A 17940-nucleotide genomic window follows, 5' to 3' on the forward strand; every position below is an offset into this window, starting at 1 on the left:
ACGATTGCCATGGTCTTCCAATTTATTCTGCTGCTTTTATTCTTAACCCTCTACAATCTCTTCTACCCAGAGCAACTAGAGTGATCTTTTAAAAACATAAGCTGCTTGTAATTCTGTTTAAAGCCATTTAATGACAGCTTACTGCACTTTCACATCCAAATTCCTTTCCGTGGCCTGCATCATTGAATCCCTGCCCATCTCCCTGACCTCATCTCCAACCACTTTCTCCCATTTTACAATCCAGCCACAGTGGCCTCATTTCAATTCCTCCCACACACCAAACTCTCTCTGATCTCCAGGCTTTCTCATAACTTTCCCTCTGCCTGGAATAGTCTTTCCAGCTACTCACAAGGATAACTTCTCAATCCCATGTCACAGCTTTAGTACTACCTTCTCAGAGAAGCTCTGTCCAACTGCCTTATGAAACAGATTCCATCATTTTTCTCTATCAGTATGTGCTACTTCTATCCTTCATAGTTCAAGCTCCAACTAGAGTGTATGTTCTGTGAGGTAAAAGATCTCAACTACTTCGTTCAACAATGTACCCAGCATCTAGCATTTGAAAGGCAGTTAATTAATAATTACTGAATATATAAATAAATGAGCAAATGAATGAACTCAGGTTGACATCCAATTTCTGTCACAAGCAATGATCAGTGAGTAAAGAAAGCCAGTTTTTTCCTTCCAATTTTTTTTAAATTCTAGTTAGTTAACACAGTGTAATACTGGTTTCACACTTACATACAACACCCAGTACTCAACATAACAAATGCCCTCCTCAATGCCCATCCCCCATTTAGCCCATCCCCCACCCACCTCCCTTCATCAACTCCATTTGTTCTCTAACGTTAACAGTTTCTTATGTTTAGAAAGCCAGTTTTTAGAAAGAAACGGGAGACTGGGGCAACTCGACAGACTCAGGAGAGATCATCCAGCCCCAGAGAGAAAGAGTCACGGAAATTAGCTGCCTATTATCTTTAATTCATTTTTTCCTCAAACATTTAAAAGGCGCACCCAAATTACAAAAATAATTTTAACTTGCATTCCTTTCCAACTATAGAACTCTAGGTACCAGGATTTTAGAAAATCAAAACTCCTAAAAATGAAAAATGATCTGGACAGAGAGTAACATTCTATACTTTGAATATAAAAAATACCTCATCCTTGGAATCACATATGCTCAACAATTTCCCCCAATTTTCTAAGACTATTGTGTGTATACCATGACACTAACATTTATATCAAGATATCTGGAACTATCTGAAAATATTACTCTATTTGATCTCTCTACTAAAATGTCTGATATCCTATAAAAATTTACAGACTAATTTAGAACCCACATATACTATCACATGTAGACCTATATTAATTATCAGCAATTTTAAGTTTTCCATAATTCTCATTTTGCTACACTTTGTAAGATACAGCCTTTAATATACTTTTAAGAAGTTCAAGGTAATTTGTACCAATTCATAGCATGCAAATGATGAATCTATTTTTAATATTCATACATGTCTATTTACCTATTTGTTACTTTCATTTATTCAATTTTAGACTTTCTGGAAAAAACAGTCGTAATGAGACATTTCAAATACAGAATCTGTTCTAAGAGCTAAGAATTGAAATTATAATAATCCTAACATATGAGGCAATTCAAATAAAATTACAACAAAAAAGAGGCTTGGGACAAATAAAAAAGATAGTTTCTATCAGATAGTGTAAATTTTCTCATTAGCAGAAAAACCTAGAGACCTTTGGTACTGAAAGAGTGGAGCTGGTAGGGAAAGAAATTGATGCAATCATAATTACAGCTTTGCAGAGGGTCATTCTACACCAAAAGGCACATGAGCCTTTTTGCCTCATAGCAACCTCTATCTATTACATATTCTTTTGTGAACTTCAGACATCAAGGATCAACATTTTCCATTTTCCCATATTTCAACTGGGACCTATATAAAGTGTTCAAAATAACATAGCTTTTAAATAATAGCTTCCTTTCTCTCTTTCACCTCCAACATACTGCATGTAGAAGTAGTTACCCTTATACAAGTCTGGATACCTCTGGCAAAGCCATCACTGAGCTCTGAAGTACCAGGATAGAGTCTGAAATGAAGTCAGTTTTTTGACTGGTACTACTACATATGCCAATGTTTTTTTTTTAAGCTGCAGATCACAACCCATTAGTAGGTCATGAAAATAATTTGGTGGATCATGACTAGTAGTTTTTTGATGAAACAGAACATAACAGAAAATAGAAAAATACCAAAAACAACCCACATGGTACACTGTATGAAACTTCTGTTTTAGTTTTGTATGTATGTGAGTATGTACTGGGTTTCACCATCAATACTTTTTAAAAAAATTTCTGAGAGCCACTAATATAGGATCACCTGCCTAGAGTGACAGTACCTTTAGTTCAACACAGGCTTCTCTGAAGCCAGGAAAATTAAATTCAAAGCACTTTTCACCCCCTTATAATCCAACTTAAACCTTATATTATTAAAGCTTTATTGATACACACTTCTGGAATGAGCATTACTTCAGAAAAACAAACTTCAACCTAGCTGTGTTTAGGTTTACCTTTTTCTTTACATTTCTAACAAATTCTTAAGTACTAATATATGCTATATCTCAGGCCCTTAAAGAACAGAAGATAAATTAATCTTTGCCTCAGGTTGACTAAAGACTGAGTTTATCGCCTGTTTTAATAATGTGCAACTGAGGTTTGCTCACCAGGAACTGCTCCAGGTATTACTGTCATACGCCCTCCCTCTCTTCAGGAAAGAACAGCCAAATGACCATTGCCATCTACAGGGCCTAAATCAATTCTAACAGAGTTGGTGCCACTCCCAATTAGCCAAGAAAAACCAAAAGGAGTACAGATACACTGTATGGACCAAGTCATTATGCAAAAAGATGCTCATGTTTGCTTCATTCTTTTCTTTCCCTTTAATCAACTTAAAACCTCCTCCCCTAGCCTGCCTCTGAAGTTGGGAGCCTCCCCCAGGTAGTAGGCCTGAGCTGCTGCCTTTGTTTTCTAACAGTTCTCAGGTCATCTTCTCAAAAAAAACTCCAGATGCCCACTTGTGAATCTCTCCAATAATAAGCACAGAAGAATTCTGATTCCAAGGACATATAAATTAGTAATACAGACATAAAACGAAGCCCACATCTCTTCTCAATATTTTCATGATTTTTGTCATATCCTCCTATCTACTTACCTGGTCTGTTGTTTTGTTCCACACAACTCAATTCCAAGAGCTGATACTTCCCAGCTGTTTATCTGCATTCCCAATTTCTGGTCTAAGGTCGGGGCTACTGATGCTACAAGCTGATATGGGCTTTTCATGCTAAGGAATCTATGAATACCTTCTCCTTTACTCTCCTATATCCTTGTCCTTTTACTGTTGCTTTTTCATTCCCTAATAAACTACCTTCTGACTGATGGTCCATTTATTCATAGCAACACTTTCCCCTAGGAAATAATTGCTTTCTTACCTTCACTTTTCATTTGTGTGAAAGCACTTTGTAACCCTAGCATTTTAACTTGAATCTTCAACTTTACTTCCCCCTAACTACCTTTTCACATCTTTTTATATAAAAGAAAAAAAAATTGCAAAGAATCCAACCATGGTTTAAATCAAAGAACTTTCCTTATCTGTCTTGAGAATAAATTTCAGTAGCTTACTCTCTTATTATCCTTCCAGTGTTTTCACTGTTCCACACCAACTTTTCCTCCAAGTACACTTTAACGATTTTTAAATTTTAAGTAACTATTAATCCTATAATCAAACTGAGGAGCAAAGCCCATCTGGTAAAGTATATCTCTCCAGCAATGATATTCTATCCTCTAACAAATATTGTTTATATAACTACCTATCCTCAAGCAACCAGTTTCCATGCTACCCACCACCTATCACAGAGCTCCACCCCCGCCTTTTAAGAATGTTCTACTCGTAAAGATCTTATGCTTCCAACATTCCCTCTTCTATCTGTTAAAACTTACCTGCTGTGGGGTCATTTTTCCTCCATCTAGTAGTTCCCCTACAAAAAAATCTGAGAAATTCAACTTACCAAAATGCTAACAATTAATAACCATTGAACAGTCTTCCATTCCCAAAGGGGACCTCTGTGACAGATCCGTTAAGGAAACCCAGGGAATCTAAAAGCTATTTTGATACCTCAAGTCAGTGACTTTAAGTGACCACACAGCCTTGTTGGTGAGACCAAATCAATGATGTAAAGGTAAGAGCGGCCTTCCAGACCCTCTAGTCACAATTCTCAGATCTGGCTGCCCAGTGGACTCTCCAATTCCCAGAGGACAAGAACGATACCAAAGAGCAAAGGCAGGCCTAACACTGGGTCAGATATACATGAATGGCATGCTAAAAATATAAAGACATGTATGGTAAAGGAATAACAAATACTCAGTAACAAATACCCAAGTAGTGACAATCCTTTGGGGGATAGGGAGGGAATGTATCTGAAAACAGATATACTTAGGGACCTTCAACTATATTCACAATATTTTATTTCTCAAGTTGGGTAGCATAATACATAAGTAGTTATTAAATTAGTCCCCATTACCTTTTGAATAGCTAAAATTTTGTAATTAAAAAAAAGAAAAATATGAAGATGGCATATATTCAAATGGATATATTAGGAATACCTTAGGCTAGAAAGCACTCAAATAAGATTCTATATGAAGCCGGCCTTTAAGGAAGAATAAAACACAGATTCGTAGCAAAAAATAATACAAACTTCTCCAAAGGAAAAGCCTGAACAAAGGCAAAGTTGGGAGTACCCATACCCTACAACCTAAATAAAAAACAAAAGGGAAACTTCAGGACAGATTCATCTTGGAGAAGAATAACAAAAGCCTGGGGATTAAATCTGAGACCAAGTGATAGGGGTCTTGGATACTAAGTAAACAAGTGTGCCCCAAACCAAAAAATTTTTAAAAATTAAAAAAAAAAATTTTTTTAAAGGGAATAGCATGGTGAAAGTGATGCTTTAAGAAAACAAATCAAAAGCCATTGCAGGCAGTGTCCTATGGATCATTAGGAGGTTCTGCAGGCAGCAAAAGGGGAGTAGAAGGAGATAAGGCAGTGAGAACCAGGTCCTAGTGCCTGCCTCTACTCCAAACACAGCCTTCCTGCTGCTAAAAAATTTTTTAAACCACTGCCCTAAAGTACCTAGTTGGAAGGCATTGCTGTAAATCAAGTATGACGGTCATAAAACCCAGGTATGGAGTAGTAGTATCAAAAATGAAAAACAGAAAAGAAAATGAATCTAGACTTCTTGATGGAGAATTCAATAGGACTTAGTGACAAACTAGAAAGAATAATGAAAGAATGGATCTGCATAAAAATATCAAATATTCCAACTGAACACACCTGCTGGTCATACAGACTTGAACATCAGCAACATAAATGTGACCATGTAAAAATGTCTGAGCCCTAAGGAAGTGCTCCTATGCAAGGCAGAAAAGCAAAGCAACATTCTTACAGGGATTAGGAAAAGAACAAGCAGAGGGCCCACAGGATCGTACAAAGACATGGCCACCACACCATGGAAGGCTAAAAGAAGTGTTTTTAAAAAGAGGTATCACTGTACACAATGAGAGGGTTCACAGCCTTTGCAGCCAATCAGATTCAGGGTTCTGGCAACTCCTCCACTTGACCAAATTATTTAACCTCTCTGAGTTTCATTTAATAAGGAAAAAATAAACCAACATTTAGCGTCGTTCAACACATTATGGAGCACTGTGCTAAGTGCTTTTACACATGACCTATTCTAATCCCCGTAACACACTTTACAGATGAAGAAATTAAATTTAGAACTAGCGTAATAAGCTGCAGAGCCATGATTCCTCTTTCTTATGACAATAAAATAAAGGAATGCATATACAAATTTCCTGGGGGAAAAAATGACCTCAAAAATGGCATATTTTATTATTAGAAGGTAATAATCAATAGGGAGGACACAAAAACTCACTTTCAGTAATCCCTGTCATAGCCTTCCATGGAGCAAACTCTTTGTGTCCTCAGCTACAAAACAGGATTACTTCCTGTAATCAAACTTACTTAATAGGGTTGCTATGATGATATTATGAAAATGAAAATGCTATGAAAAAAATTTAAGTGACATTCAAATATATGGGCTTAATGTCACATAGCTTGCTTTCCAGAAATGCCTTCCTGGAACAACGAAGTCTGTCTGAAGAGAACTAAAAATGAGCCTGTTGGAGTGCAAGCATCACTTTGTAAAGTATAAATGACCATGAAATGGTTATATATACCACCCACATCTCCCCCTGGCCCTTCTAGGTTTTCTAGAGCCCCTGCAAGGCCAGAGGATCTCTTATACCTATAAAGAAACCGATAATTTACAGCCAATGAATGAATAGAGCTTCTACTTCAATTTGGAGTTGTTCAACTTGACCTTTGGGCATCATCTCAGAGGTGGCCCCCTTACAGTCCTTCCAAAACAGAGAAGAAAAAAAGTTTCCAATTTTCTTCTAAGATACTAAAACTGGGTGCCCAATCAATACGAGAATTCAATACAAAATACCAGACAAAAATCAAGGGCTCTGATAACAAGTCTCTTTTGGACGCCCTTCCACACACCCACCTTTTTTCACCTGAACAGATGGTTTCCAGGCCTCAAGGCTCACATGTCTAGTCACACGATTCACAACAGCTCACAAAGTTCCTACCTTTTTAATTATTCCATGTTCCTGAATATATCACCTTTCGTCTAAAGATCTCTAAGTATCAGAACACAGGAACTCCTTAATCTTCACAACAGCACTCTCTGGGAGAAAGATTAGTACTCTTATTTTATAAATTACAAATGAAAGACTGAGATTACATGTTTTAAACAACACCAGTTAAATGACGTTGATTCATTCTTGGGGGGAAAAAAGATGCACATTATGAATTTATATCTCTGGGCAGCCTTGATTTAGCTTGATCATTTCAAATACTACTTTTAAAAGTATCTACTGTGTACTCTCACTCTTCCAATATATCAAAGATCAAACTAACAGTAAATACCAAAGCATCACTACTTCTATATGCTAGAAAACAAAACAAAGCACTATGCGGGGAAGGGGTTCTAATTTAGGATCCTACTGTCTCGCATCCATAAATACTTTTGAACTTGAGGGCGGTGAGGAAGGAACACCTGTCAGTGCGGTACACCCTCAAGGTCCACACACTACGTAGCTGTTCCTACTGAATTCCTTCGACGGGAAACAAATAATCCGCCTTCTCAAATAAATGGCAGTATCACGAGAAACACTGGACAAAAGCGCCGAGAAGGCTGCGAGCAGCCTAATGCATGCCCCGTTTCGCGTCCCGGGCTCCGAGACTCGCCGGGAGGAAGAGGCCCAGGAGCGCGGCGGGGAGGCCGGCGCTGCCCAGCCGCTCCCCAGCCGCTCCCCAGCCGCTCCCCAGCGACTCCCCAGCGACTCCCCACGCCGCCAGGCCCGGCCGCCGCGGCAGACGCCAGGCTCGGCCTCCCCGCGGCGCCCCGGGCCTGGGGGCAGCCGCGGCCCGGCCCCGCCTCGCGACGGCCGACGCGCCCGGCCCGGGCCCCGCCGCCGCGGAGGGGTCGCCGCCAGCTCGGGCCTAGCCGCCCCCGCCCGCGGCCGCCGGCCCCCCCGCCCTCCCTCCGCTCCCGGCTCCCGGCTCCCGGCTCCCGGCTCCCGGCTCCCCGCGAGCGTTACCTCTTGGGCGCTGGCGGCTGCTCCATGGCGGCCGGCGACAGAGGAACGGCCCCGGTGGGCGCTGAAGGACGCAGGGAGGACAGGAGCCGGGCACCGGCCGGCCGAGCCCCCGAGTCCCCGGGGAAAACCTCCAGGAACTCGGACCAACTTTCCCGTAAGTCCGCGGCGGATCCTCCTCCCGCTCGCGAGCGCCGCGGCCTCCGCGCCCCGCCCCGCCCCGCCGAGCCCCGCCCCTCCGCCGCCCGGGGAGAGTGGGCGGAGCCAGCGGCGGCCCAGGCTGGTGGGCGGAGCCGGGCCCTGATGGGGCGGGGGCGGGGGCGGGGCGGGGGCGGGGCCGAGGCGGAGGCGGAGGCCGAGGCGGAGGCGGAGTCAAGCGCCGGCCCCCGAGCTGCGAGCGGAAAAAGGGCGCGGAGACCCGCGGACCAAGGCCTAGTTAGGACCCGGGGCCTGTCTGTGCTGGCCGGGGGCGGGGGATGCACCTTCCCTGGAGCCGCTGAGAGCTGCCGCTCCGCATCTGCCTCCGAAAATTGGCTTTTGCCCCAATCCTATTTGACTCATTTCTTCTCTGGATTTCCCAAAGACACATCCCAAGCATCTTGTGCAGCCTTTTGAAGTGTCACTAACTGCCCACGCTTCTGTCTCTAGTTGTTTATAATTATGGGCTGTGTTTTACGCCCGCCCGGTTTGACGTTTGTAGCTACAGCACGAGGGATACTACTGGAAATTCTTGTTTGATGTTGATTGTGGACAAACTCCTCACTACATTTCGCTATAATTACGTCTGATTACAAAGAAAATTAGGACTGCGGTGAGATCCCAGTGCACAGATTTCATGCACTGTGGTCTTGCCAGCTGTTCGCTTGGATCACCTGGAAAACCTAAAACAAATTATGGTGCACAGAAAAGAAGTCAAGAAAAGTTTCTCTTCCTTCTTGTCACCTGTCTCCCCCAACCTTTTCCGAAGGCCCTGACCTCATTGTGATTTGATCCCTTCCTGCATCTATCTTTTTAGGATACCATTTAACATGAAGTTCCGTATATAAATATCTTTCTTATGATCATCTAAGGTGCTATGTAATGAGTTTGCTTTCATTAGAAATTATCCAGGTGTAGAGTCATAGAGGTTTCTTGAAGGTTAGAGCAAAGTCTATGAAGAGAATGTTAAATAAAGGAACTTTGTGAATATTAATCCAAATTAGACTTGTCTAATAGTCGTTTTCCTCTTTTTTGCATTGTTTCCATATGTAATAAACTTACATGATTTATTTTTCAAAGCACTATATTCCCCATTAAATTTAGTTATGTTAAATTTAAGACCATTCGTTGTTGAACCCTGAAGTCAGGTTCTGCAAAAAAGAGATTGTTATAAAATTTTATACTCCTTTTCATTTACTAAACATCGACGGACTTATAGTTCAGAACTAACAAGACAGCAAAAAGCTAAATTATTAAAACACAAAAACTAGGAAAAACTTTTGAAATTATGTCATTCTATCCCTCACTTCTCATCCTCACTTCCATGCCCTAGTCCCATCTTCTTCTATTTCATCAAAAAAATCTTTCAGAGAACAGCATTTAATCTTCTTTAAAAATTGTCATATTTTAAAATGGGATCAAATTGTCATACTTTAAAATGGACTCTGAATTATGCTATGAATCTTAATCTCCAGAAAGACTTTCCCAGTCAAACCACCAGCACCACCACCCCCACTATCTCTGACATTTAAGTTATGAAAGAGATGCCTCTCATCTATATGCCCATAACACACTGTGCTGGTTGTACTAAATTAAAGTTCTGTTTGACTATCATTCCAGCCATGAGTCTGCTGAGAATCAGACTATGTTTACCTTCTCTATCCCTTGCATAGCAGGTACCTTGGATATAGTAAGGTTGGATAACTTCCTTAGCCCCCCAGATTCATTCTCCATTCTTTCCCATCTGCCCTGTGCCCTAAGGGTTGACCTATATGGCTGACATTATGGAGCTCTCAACTCTCTGGCTTACAATAGGAAGACCCAGCAAGAGATCATCTGAGGGAGAAAGTAAGGCTACGTATTCTCCTGATTCCCTTCCAGTGAGGTCACCTGGAGCCCAGCTTTCATTTCTTCCCCTCATCCCTTTGGGCCTACAGGTAGTGAGTGCCCTGCTATTCCCTTGGTCCCTCTTCTATTTCCTATGTTCCCCTAGACCTCAACCGTCCTAATAGAGCCCTGACTGAGATACCCTTTAAGAAGTTTAGAAATAATCTAGAAGGAAGGAAGGAAGGAAGGAAGGAAGGAAGGAATAATATCAGAAAATAAATCTCTGGGGCCTTCCCTCAGTTTGAAAAGGAAGAGTGCTAGCAACTGGTGTATGATTCTAACAGGGTCAGACAATTGGCTAACATTATCTCATTAAACCCTTAAAACTGGGCACCTGGGTGGTTCAGTGGTTGAACATCTGCCTTTGGCCAGGCCCAGGGTCCTGGAATCAACTCCTGCACTGGGCTCCCCCCGCAGGGAACCTGCTTCTCCCTCTGCCTGTGTCTCTGCCTTTCTCTGTGTCTCTCGTGAATAAATAAAATAAAATGTTAAAAAAAAATTTTAAAAACTTAAAACTACCACTGAAAGTAGTTATATCTATGTCATAAGTGAAGAAACTGAAGCTCAAAGGGGTGAAAGGAGCTCCCCCAGGCCAAACAGAAAACGGGCATTCTCTAACCCAGGCCTTTCCAACTCCAAAGCCAAGCCTCATTCCACTGTAAGTCAACAAATGTTTACTGAGCTCTTATGTATATTGGATACTGTTCTAGGTGCTGGGAATTCCTCAGTGAGAAAAACAGACAATAATTCCTTGTCCTCATGAGGTTTAGATTCTGGTTGGGGAAACATAATAAAATAAATAAGCACCTAATTAATAAGATTAGGTATTGAAAACTGATAACGAAGGAAAGTAAGGGATGCCTGAGTGGCTCAGCAGTTGAGTGTCTGCCTTGGGCCCAGAGCGTATTCCTGGAGTGCTGGGATCCAGTCCCATGTCGGGCTCCCTGCATGGAGCCTGCTTCTCCCTCTGCCTATGTCTCGGCCTCTCTCTCTCTGTGTGTCTTTCATGAATGAATGAATGAATGAATGAATCTTTAAAAAAAAAAAGGAATAAAAGTAAAATAGGAAAAGGGATACACCGTGGAGGAGAAGGCATGAAATTTAGAAATGGGCAGCAGGGAAGTCCTCAGCAAGAGGGAGGCTGGGGAAGTCAGGGGAGCACCTTGCAGATAGTGAAGGGAAGAGAAATGTGAGGCCAAGGAAATAGTAAGTGATAAGGCATGGAGGCGAATGTGCCTGCTGTGTTGTATTACTAAATCAAAAAAGGTTTTCTCCTGAATTACTTTTGTAGAAAACAAAACAAAGCAAAAAAAAACTCCTCAAGTCTCTGTTTTGTCTATGAAAAGCCAATCTGAAGGTTCCCAGAATGAGAGCATAGGAATTATCATTCAACCTGCAAATAAAGGCAGCAGCCTTTGTGAACAATTGAAAACTGTAGGAAAATTTGAGATGTATATAAGGGTCACTCAGCTTCACTTAACCATGAAAGTAAAGTAGTCTGATTCTGCATCCAACAATTCCAACTGGAATGCACACTTCAATTTTTTTTTTTTTTTTAGTGCACACTTTAATTAAACTAGCAAATGGCTCACCAGAGTTCTCAACTGGGTGTTCTCAGAGAAATGTAAGAGAAATCTGCAATTTGAACTCAAATTGGAATAACAAGACTGCATTTGTGTCGCTGAATGCATACACCACGATGTTTTACAAGTAGAAAAATACTAATGTAAAGATTTTTTCCTTGTTATACTTGTTGCTGCTTTTTATTGAAACTGCATTTATGTTACTTTTTTTATCATTTTTATGTGTATTTGAAAAATAATACTAATTAACACTGAATCTTTTCTACTATTACTGGGAAGAGTTTGGGGCTGAGAGAAAGCTCTAATCAAATGTATTACATTATGTAACTTTTTATTTGCAGGAAAACTTGGAAGTATTTCCTTTCAAGAGGCAACTTAACAAAACATTTTCCTTGATAATATTTCTCTCTCTCTCTTTTTTTTAAGGATTTTATTTATTTATTCATGAGAGACACAGAGAGAGAGAGAGAGAGAGGCAGAGACATAGGCAGAGGGAGAAGCAGGCTCCATGCAGGGAGCCCGATATGGGACTTGATCCTGTGAGTCCAGGATCACACCCTCAGCCAAAGGCAAACACTCAACCGCTGAGCCACCCAGGCGTCCCATATTTCTCTTTTCTAACCCAATTTTATAGTGAGCTGGAACTAGCATGCTGCAGTTGAATTCAACTACTATTCTATCATAGCAATCTTGTGGGTTTTTTTTAAGATTTTACTTATTTATTCATGAGAGACACAGAGAGAGAGAGAGAGAAAAGCAGAGACACAAGCAAAGGAAGAAGTAGGCTCCATGCAGGGAGCCCGATGTGAGAACTTGATCCCAGGACTCCAGATCATGCCCTGGGCTAAAGGCAGGCACTAAACCTCTGAGGTACCCAGGGATCCCCTTATCATAGCAACCTTAAAGTTTTATTTCACTTGTTTCTCTACCAAATTGTAAGCCTCTTGGGAGTAAGGACAGTATCTCTTTTGCATATGTCATCTCAAAAGTCTGGCATATCAGTTAACTACAAGAAACATCTTTAAATGAGTTTTAAAACAAGCCTAGAGGTAGATGTTTCTAGGTTTGATTAAGTCTTTCATTTACTTGTTTCCTCCTCAAATGATGGCTGCCAAAGCTCTAAGCATCACAAGAAGACATGGCAATGCTTAGCAGCAGAAGAAGGTTATTTCTTTCTGAATACACTTTTCAGAATGGTGGGAAAAAACATCCTAGAAGCCTCTTTGCAGATTTCACTTCATATCCTATTGGCCAGAATTGTGTCATTGCTATCAAAGGAAATGGGACCACGAAAACCTGTTTAGACCAACGGTGATTCACCCCATGGAACTGGGTTTGTAGCTGAGACTGGAATTGAAGTTCCCTGAAGCTTATGACAAGGAGAAGCATGAGAGAACAAAACTGGGCTTCTATTATTGAGGGAAAAAATGGAACAATTGTAATAGGCAATAGCCCCATGCAACAAAAACATCAGGAATTTTAAGATAGGTAATTGATAAACTACATATTAAGTGAAAGTTAGGTGTACCATTTGTCATCTCGTTTCCTCTCAATTCCAAATTCATCCCTCATTGCCTACTTTGTTAAAATGGAGCTAAGTTCTTTAAATCTTTATCTTTATCAGATAGAATAATTGTTAAACTTTGTCACTAAAGAGCCATGGAGAGACATTGCAAAAGAGTTTTCCTCCCTGATTGGTATGTTTTCCACTGGAAGACTCCAACAGTGGGGACTGCTTATCTGGATCCTGCAAGATGCAATGCTTCTCCAGTAGTTGGCTGCAAGGCAGCAACAGCACTCAGTGGTCAACAGTCTCTCTCCCCACCACAACTTACTTCTTCCTTGAGCAGTTTTGGGGCAGAGTTTCTCAGTGAGAAACCTCACTATGGATAGTTTTCTCCAGAGACCTAAGAGAAGGATTTCTGGAAACTTCCAGAAGGCAGATGTCCAGCAAGTTCCACTAGTGTGGCACCACAGCAATTTCTCTGCTATTCAGTGAGATGTAATTGTGTCTTCTCCCACAAAATCTATATCACAACCCCTGCGGACCTCTTTTTGGGTGCTTTGTCTTAGCCCCACGGGGAGTAATCCTGATTTCTGCTATTCCTATTTTCTTTAGAGTTTTCTTTACCTGTTACTAGCCAATCCCCTGTTATTCCAATCCCCTATTATAGTCAATAATTGTTTTGTATTAAACTTTCTTCATTCAAATAACTATGTGGCTTCTGTCTCTTGTGGTTTCTGTATCAGACTGGACTTTGACCCATACAGAGAATAATAGCAAAGAATTTCAGGCCCAGTTGTAAACTCAGGGAAAGAAATGATAAAAATCAGATTGCTTCTATTTTCAGTTTTTTTTTTTTTTTTAAAGAGGGTCAGGGGGTGGGTGAAATAGGTGATGAGGATTTTTTTTTTTAAGATTTTTTTTATTTATTTATTCATGAGAGACACAGAGAGAGAGAGAGAAGGAGAGAGGCAGAGGGAGAAGCAGACTCCATGCAGGGAGCCCAATATGGGACTCGATCCTGGGATTCCAGGATCATGCCCTGGGCCAAAGGCAGATGCTCAACCGCTGAGCCACCCAGGCGTCCCCTATTTTCAGTTTAATACATAATTATCTACACCAGCAGCTCTCAAACTTTTTGGTCTTGGGATCACTTTACAGTCTTACAAACTATGGACAACCTCAAAGAACTTTTGTCTATGTGGTTTACATCTACCTATATTAAGAAATTAAAACTTAGAAATTTTTAAAGAAACACAAGGGTACACAAGTACACAATCCTTTAGTCATCAGAGGAATGACATCATCACATGTCATGTAGCATCTGGAAAATTCTACCATACACTCATGAAAGAATAAAATGAGAAGGGCAGTTAACATTGTAGTATTGTTTTTTAAATAGTTTTGATTTTGTGAACTCCCCAAAATAGTCTTTAGTACCCCCAGAAGTACCCAGATCACACTTTGAGAGTCACTGATTTACAGTAACTATATGTAAACACAGTAACTAGGACCTATGGGGGAAGAGATATAGAAAATATGATTATTGCTGTCTAAGAATACAGTTTACTCAAAAATATAAAGTATATATTCATATGAAAATAAAATGATTTAAGCCTTACATAGTAAACTATCAATAAATTCTGTCATTCAGAAAAGTGCTGTAGTTCAAATTAATATGGTCTAGAGCTCAGCCAAATAAAAATGCCTTCCATTATTCAAAATCACCCTCATTATAGCATCACTTTTAAGGAAAAAGAAAGAAGTTTCTGTTATATACAAAGATAAATTCCAGAACAAGCTGAAGATATCTCAGATCTTCACAACAATGATTGGTTAAGACACTGAACATAAAGACAGATCCAAGGAAAAGAAGAAAACCAATGCTAAGAAACTGGCAAACACCATCAGTTAAAGCCTTTCTGTGGCTGGCCTTTGTTACATTAATATAAGAAACTTAAGCTCTAGAAATAAATCGGTCCATGTCTTCATAGTTTCTCTTTTTATATTTTTGTTTTTTCAATTTTTTTCCATACATGCCTATAGTCTGAATAATTTCTAACTTGGTCTTGATTGAACTAAGCAGAAGGAAGATGTGCTTACTTCCTGGCCAGGAAAGCTAGAAAATAAGAATACCCCAAGACATGCAGCGGTGAGAGCAGTTAATGCTGTTGGGAAACTGGACAATAAGACCTAGGACAACAGGATAGAAAAGGGGAGATAGGTATTTAATAGAGAAGCTGTAATAAAATTGAGCCATCAAACAATCAAATCAAATTCAAATCCAACTTCAAAAAACTTGTAACAATAGAGATTTTTACTAACAATCCCATGTAAATGCTGAGGAAAGAAATATATGTCATATTCACACAACACAACTCCCTAAAAATCTTTATCCATCTTTCTCGCTTTCTCACGTTTTCATGACAACCATCCATTTTGCTTCTCCCTCCCTCATCAAACTCCTACAACCCCCTTCCCTCCCCTGTCCCCCCTTGGCAAGCTTACACTTCCTCTCCCCCTCTCCCACAATTTACCTCCCTTTGCTGTTGCTTCAGGCCTTTTCCTACTGAGAATAATCTGACCTCCTTCTCTTTGATTCTGTAGAGCTCTTTTAGATTTACTTATTTTTGTCAGCACAACATAGTCCTAGGAGACAAGAAATGGGGTGATTCTCTTAAAAGGGCAGAGGAAGCAAGAGAGAAAAAGATAGTGAATCCTCAAACGTTGATATTTTTGTTCCTATCAAACATTCTTTCAATCAACATTTTTTTATTAAGTTGACAGGCACAGACAATGAGGTATGATCTCTATCCTGAAACTATGAGGTTTTCCTATTGTAAGCTTCCCATGCTCCTTTCTTTGGACTCTTTTCCAAAGGGAGTGATTACTTTACAAAAGGTAATTTTTTGCTTAATGAAGTGATTACTTTACAAAAATTATCCATGGAAAACCTTTACATGGTTAATTTCCCTCAAGCATTTAAACTATGATTTCAATTTCAGTCTTCATTGAGAAAGAGGGTAAGATGACTGTGGTTTCTAAAATTTCTTTTGTGACAAATAGTCAAAGGCATTACAAAAAGTTATCTTAAGGGCACCTTATTAACAAGTCACCATTGACAAAGGACTATTAGATTACCACTTTATATTCAGGTACAAATGAAGGAAAGGGAGAATAATGGAGAAGCTTCTAGACACCATAGGCTTATGTCTAGCACACTGAAATTATTTTTAAAAATGTAAGTCAAGAGTAAGAGCATTGAAAATATAAATAAACATAACACTGATTTTTATCTGTATTAGTTATCTTTTGCTGCATAACAAATTGCCCCTCAAGATACCAACTTAAAACAACACACATTTATTAGTCTTGGTTTCTAGAAGTCAGGAATTTGGGTGCAGTTTAGTAGGGCCCTCCAGCTCAGTCCCTCAAGAGGTGTTGCCCAGGGCTAGTCACCTCTAGATTTAACCTGTAAATTTAAAGTAATCCCAATTTTTTAGAAGTCTCAAAAGAATTTTAAATAGGATTTAAAAACAAACCATCAAGCTTGAATAGAAGAGAAATTACATGAAAAGCGCCCATAAGTTTCTGAAAGAAAGAACAATGGAAAGAGATTTGTCTGCCAGATGGCAAAACACATGATAAAATTGTGGTAAAGATGTTCAACCTCATTAAACAATCATTAGTAAAATGCAAATCAAAACCACAATGATATATCACTTCATAATTCGTTAACATGGCTATTATCAAAAAGAAAAGAAATATCTTGACTATACCATTGGTGAAAATGTAAATTTGTGCAGCCACTATGACAATTGCATAGAAGTTTCTTAAAATATTACAAATATAAAAAAAATATTACAAATAGAACTGCCTTACGATCTGGCAATTCTACTTCTGCATATTTAACCAAAGAACATGAAAATACTCACTCGAAAAGATACATGCACCCTCATTTTCATTGCAACATTATTTATAATAGCCAAGATATGGAAAAACCCAAGTGACCACAATGGATGAATGGATAAAGAAAATGTGGTGTAAAGACAATAGAATATTATTCAGCCATAAAAAAAATGAAAACTTACCATTTTCAACAACATGAATGAACCTTGACAGCATTCTGCTAAATGAAATAAGTCAGACAGAGGAAGAAAAAATACCATACTGTATGACTTCACTTACATGTGGAATCCAAAACAAAACAAAACAAAAACCAACCTCAAAGATATAGAGAACAGATTAGTGGTTGCCAGAGGTGGGGGTTGGGGAAAGGAGACCAAAATATAGACTTTCAGTTATAAAATAAATCATGGGGATGTACAGTAGAACATGCTGACTATAGCTAACATACTAAATTGCATATTTGGAAGTTACTGAGAAAAAATCTTAAAAGTTCTCATCACAAGAAAAAATATTTTGTAATTATGTGTGTGACAGATAAACTAGATCTATTGCAGTGATCATTTCACAATATATGCCAATATTGAATCTTTATGTTGTATACCTGAAACTAATATGTCAGTTATACCTCAAAAACATAGTAGTGATTAAAACAGTGTGGTATTAATTCAGATGTAGATAAATTAATGTGTATAATGAATCATGAGCCCAGTACAGAGCCATTTTTATGTGGAAATGTTGTTTATGATAAGATGACATTTTACATCACAGGGAAAAGAATGAGATGCTCAATAAACTGTATTTAGACAATTGACTATTTGAAAGGGAAAAAAGAAATAAATAAATACAGACATATATACATACATACATGCATACACATCATTACTTCTCTGTTTATAGACCTCTGTATCAGGCTTCTTTATATTGCTACCCATTGAAGACTCAACCCAAACTTCGCTAACAAAGGGTTATTAAACTGGGTCTTCTAGAGCAGACTGTAGGATTGCTTGATTTAGTGGTTCAATACTGACATGAAAGACACAGCGGTTTTGTTTATTTGTTTTTCAATTTCTTTTTCCATCTCTTGGTTTTGACTTCTGAAATGTTAGCTTCATTCTAAGGCTAAGTAGCTG

The 17940-nt window shown here is 39.4% G+C and overlaps 1 protein-coding gene across 7 annotated transcripts in view; it reads right to left on the bottom strand.

Moving 5' to 3' along the window:
- The window catches only part of STK3 (serine/threonine kinase 3), a 375543-nt gene that overhangs the window by 265667 nt on the left and 91936 nt on the right, over nt 1-17940 (bottom strand). For 4 of the 7 annotated variants that reach the window (XM_072773993.1, XM_072773991.1, XM_072773992.1 and 1 more), the window contains exon 1: nt 7733-7953. The exons of 1 other annotated variant lie outside the window; for it this stretch is intronic. In XM_072773993.1, the coding sequence (XP_072630094.1) occupies nt 7733-7758 (26 nt within the window). In that variant the 5' untranslated portion in view covers nt 7759-7953. Of the gene's footprint in view, nt 1-7732; nt 7956-17940 lie in introns of those variants that run through there. 2 more of the 7 variants (XM_072773990.1, XM_072773997.1) reach the window with 2 other exon arrangements.

Source organism: Canis lupus, chromosome 14 (genome assembly GCF_048164855.1).
Source record: "Canis lupus baileyi chromosome 14, mCanLup2.hap1, whole genome shotgun sequence".
NCBI lineage: Eukaryota > Metazoa > Chordata > Mammalia > Carnivora > Canidae > Canis > Canis lupus.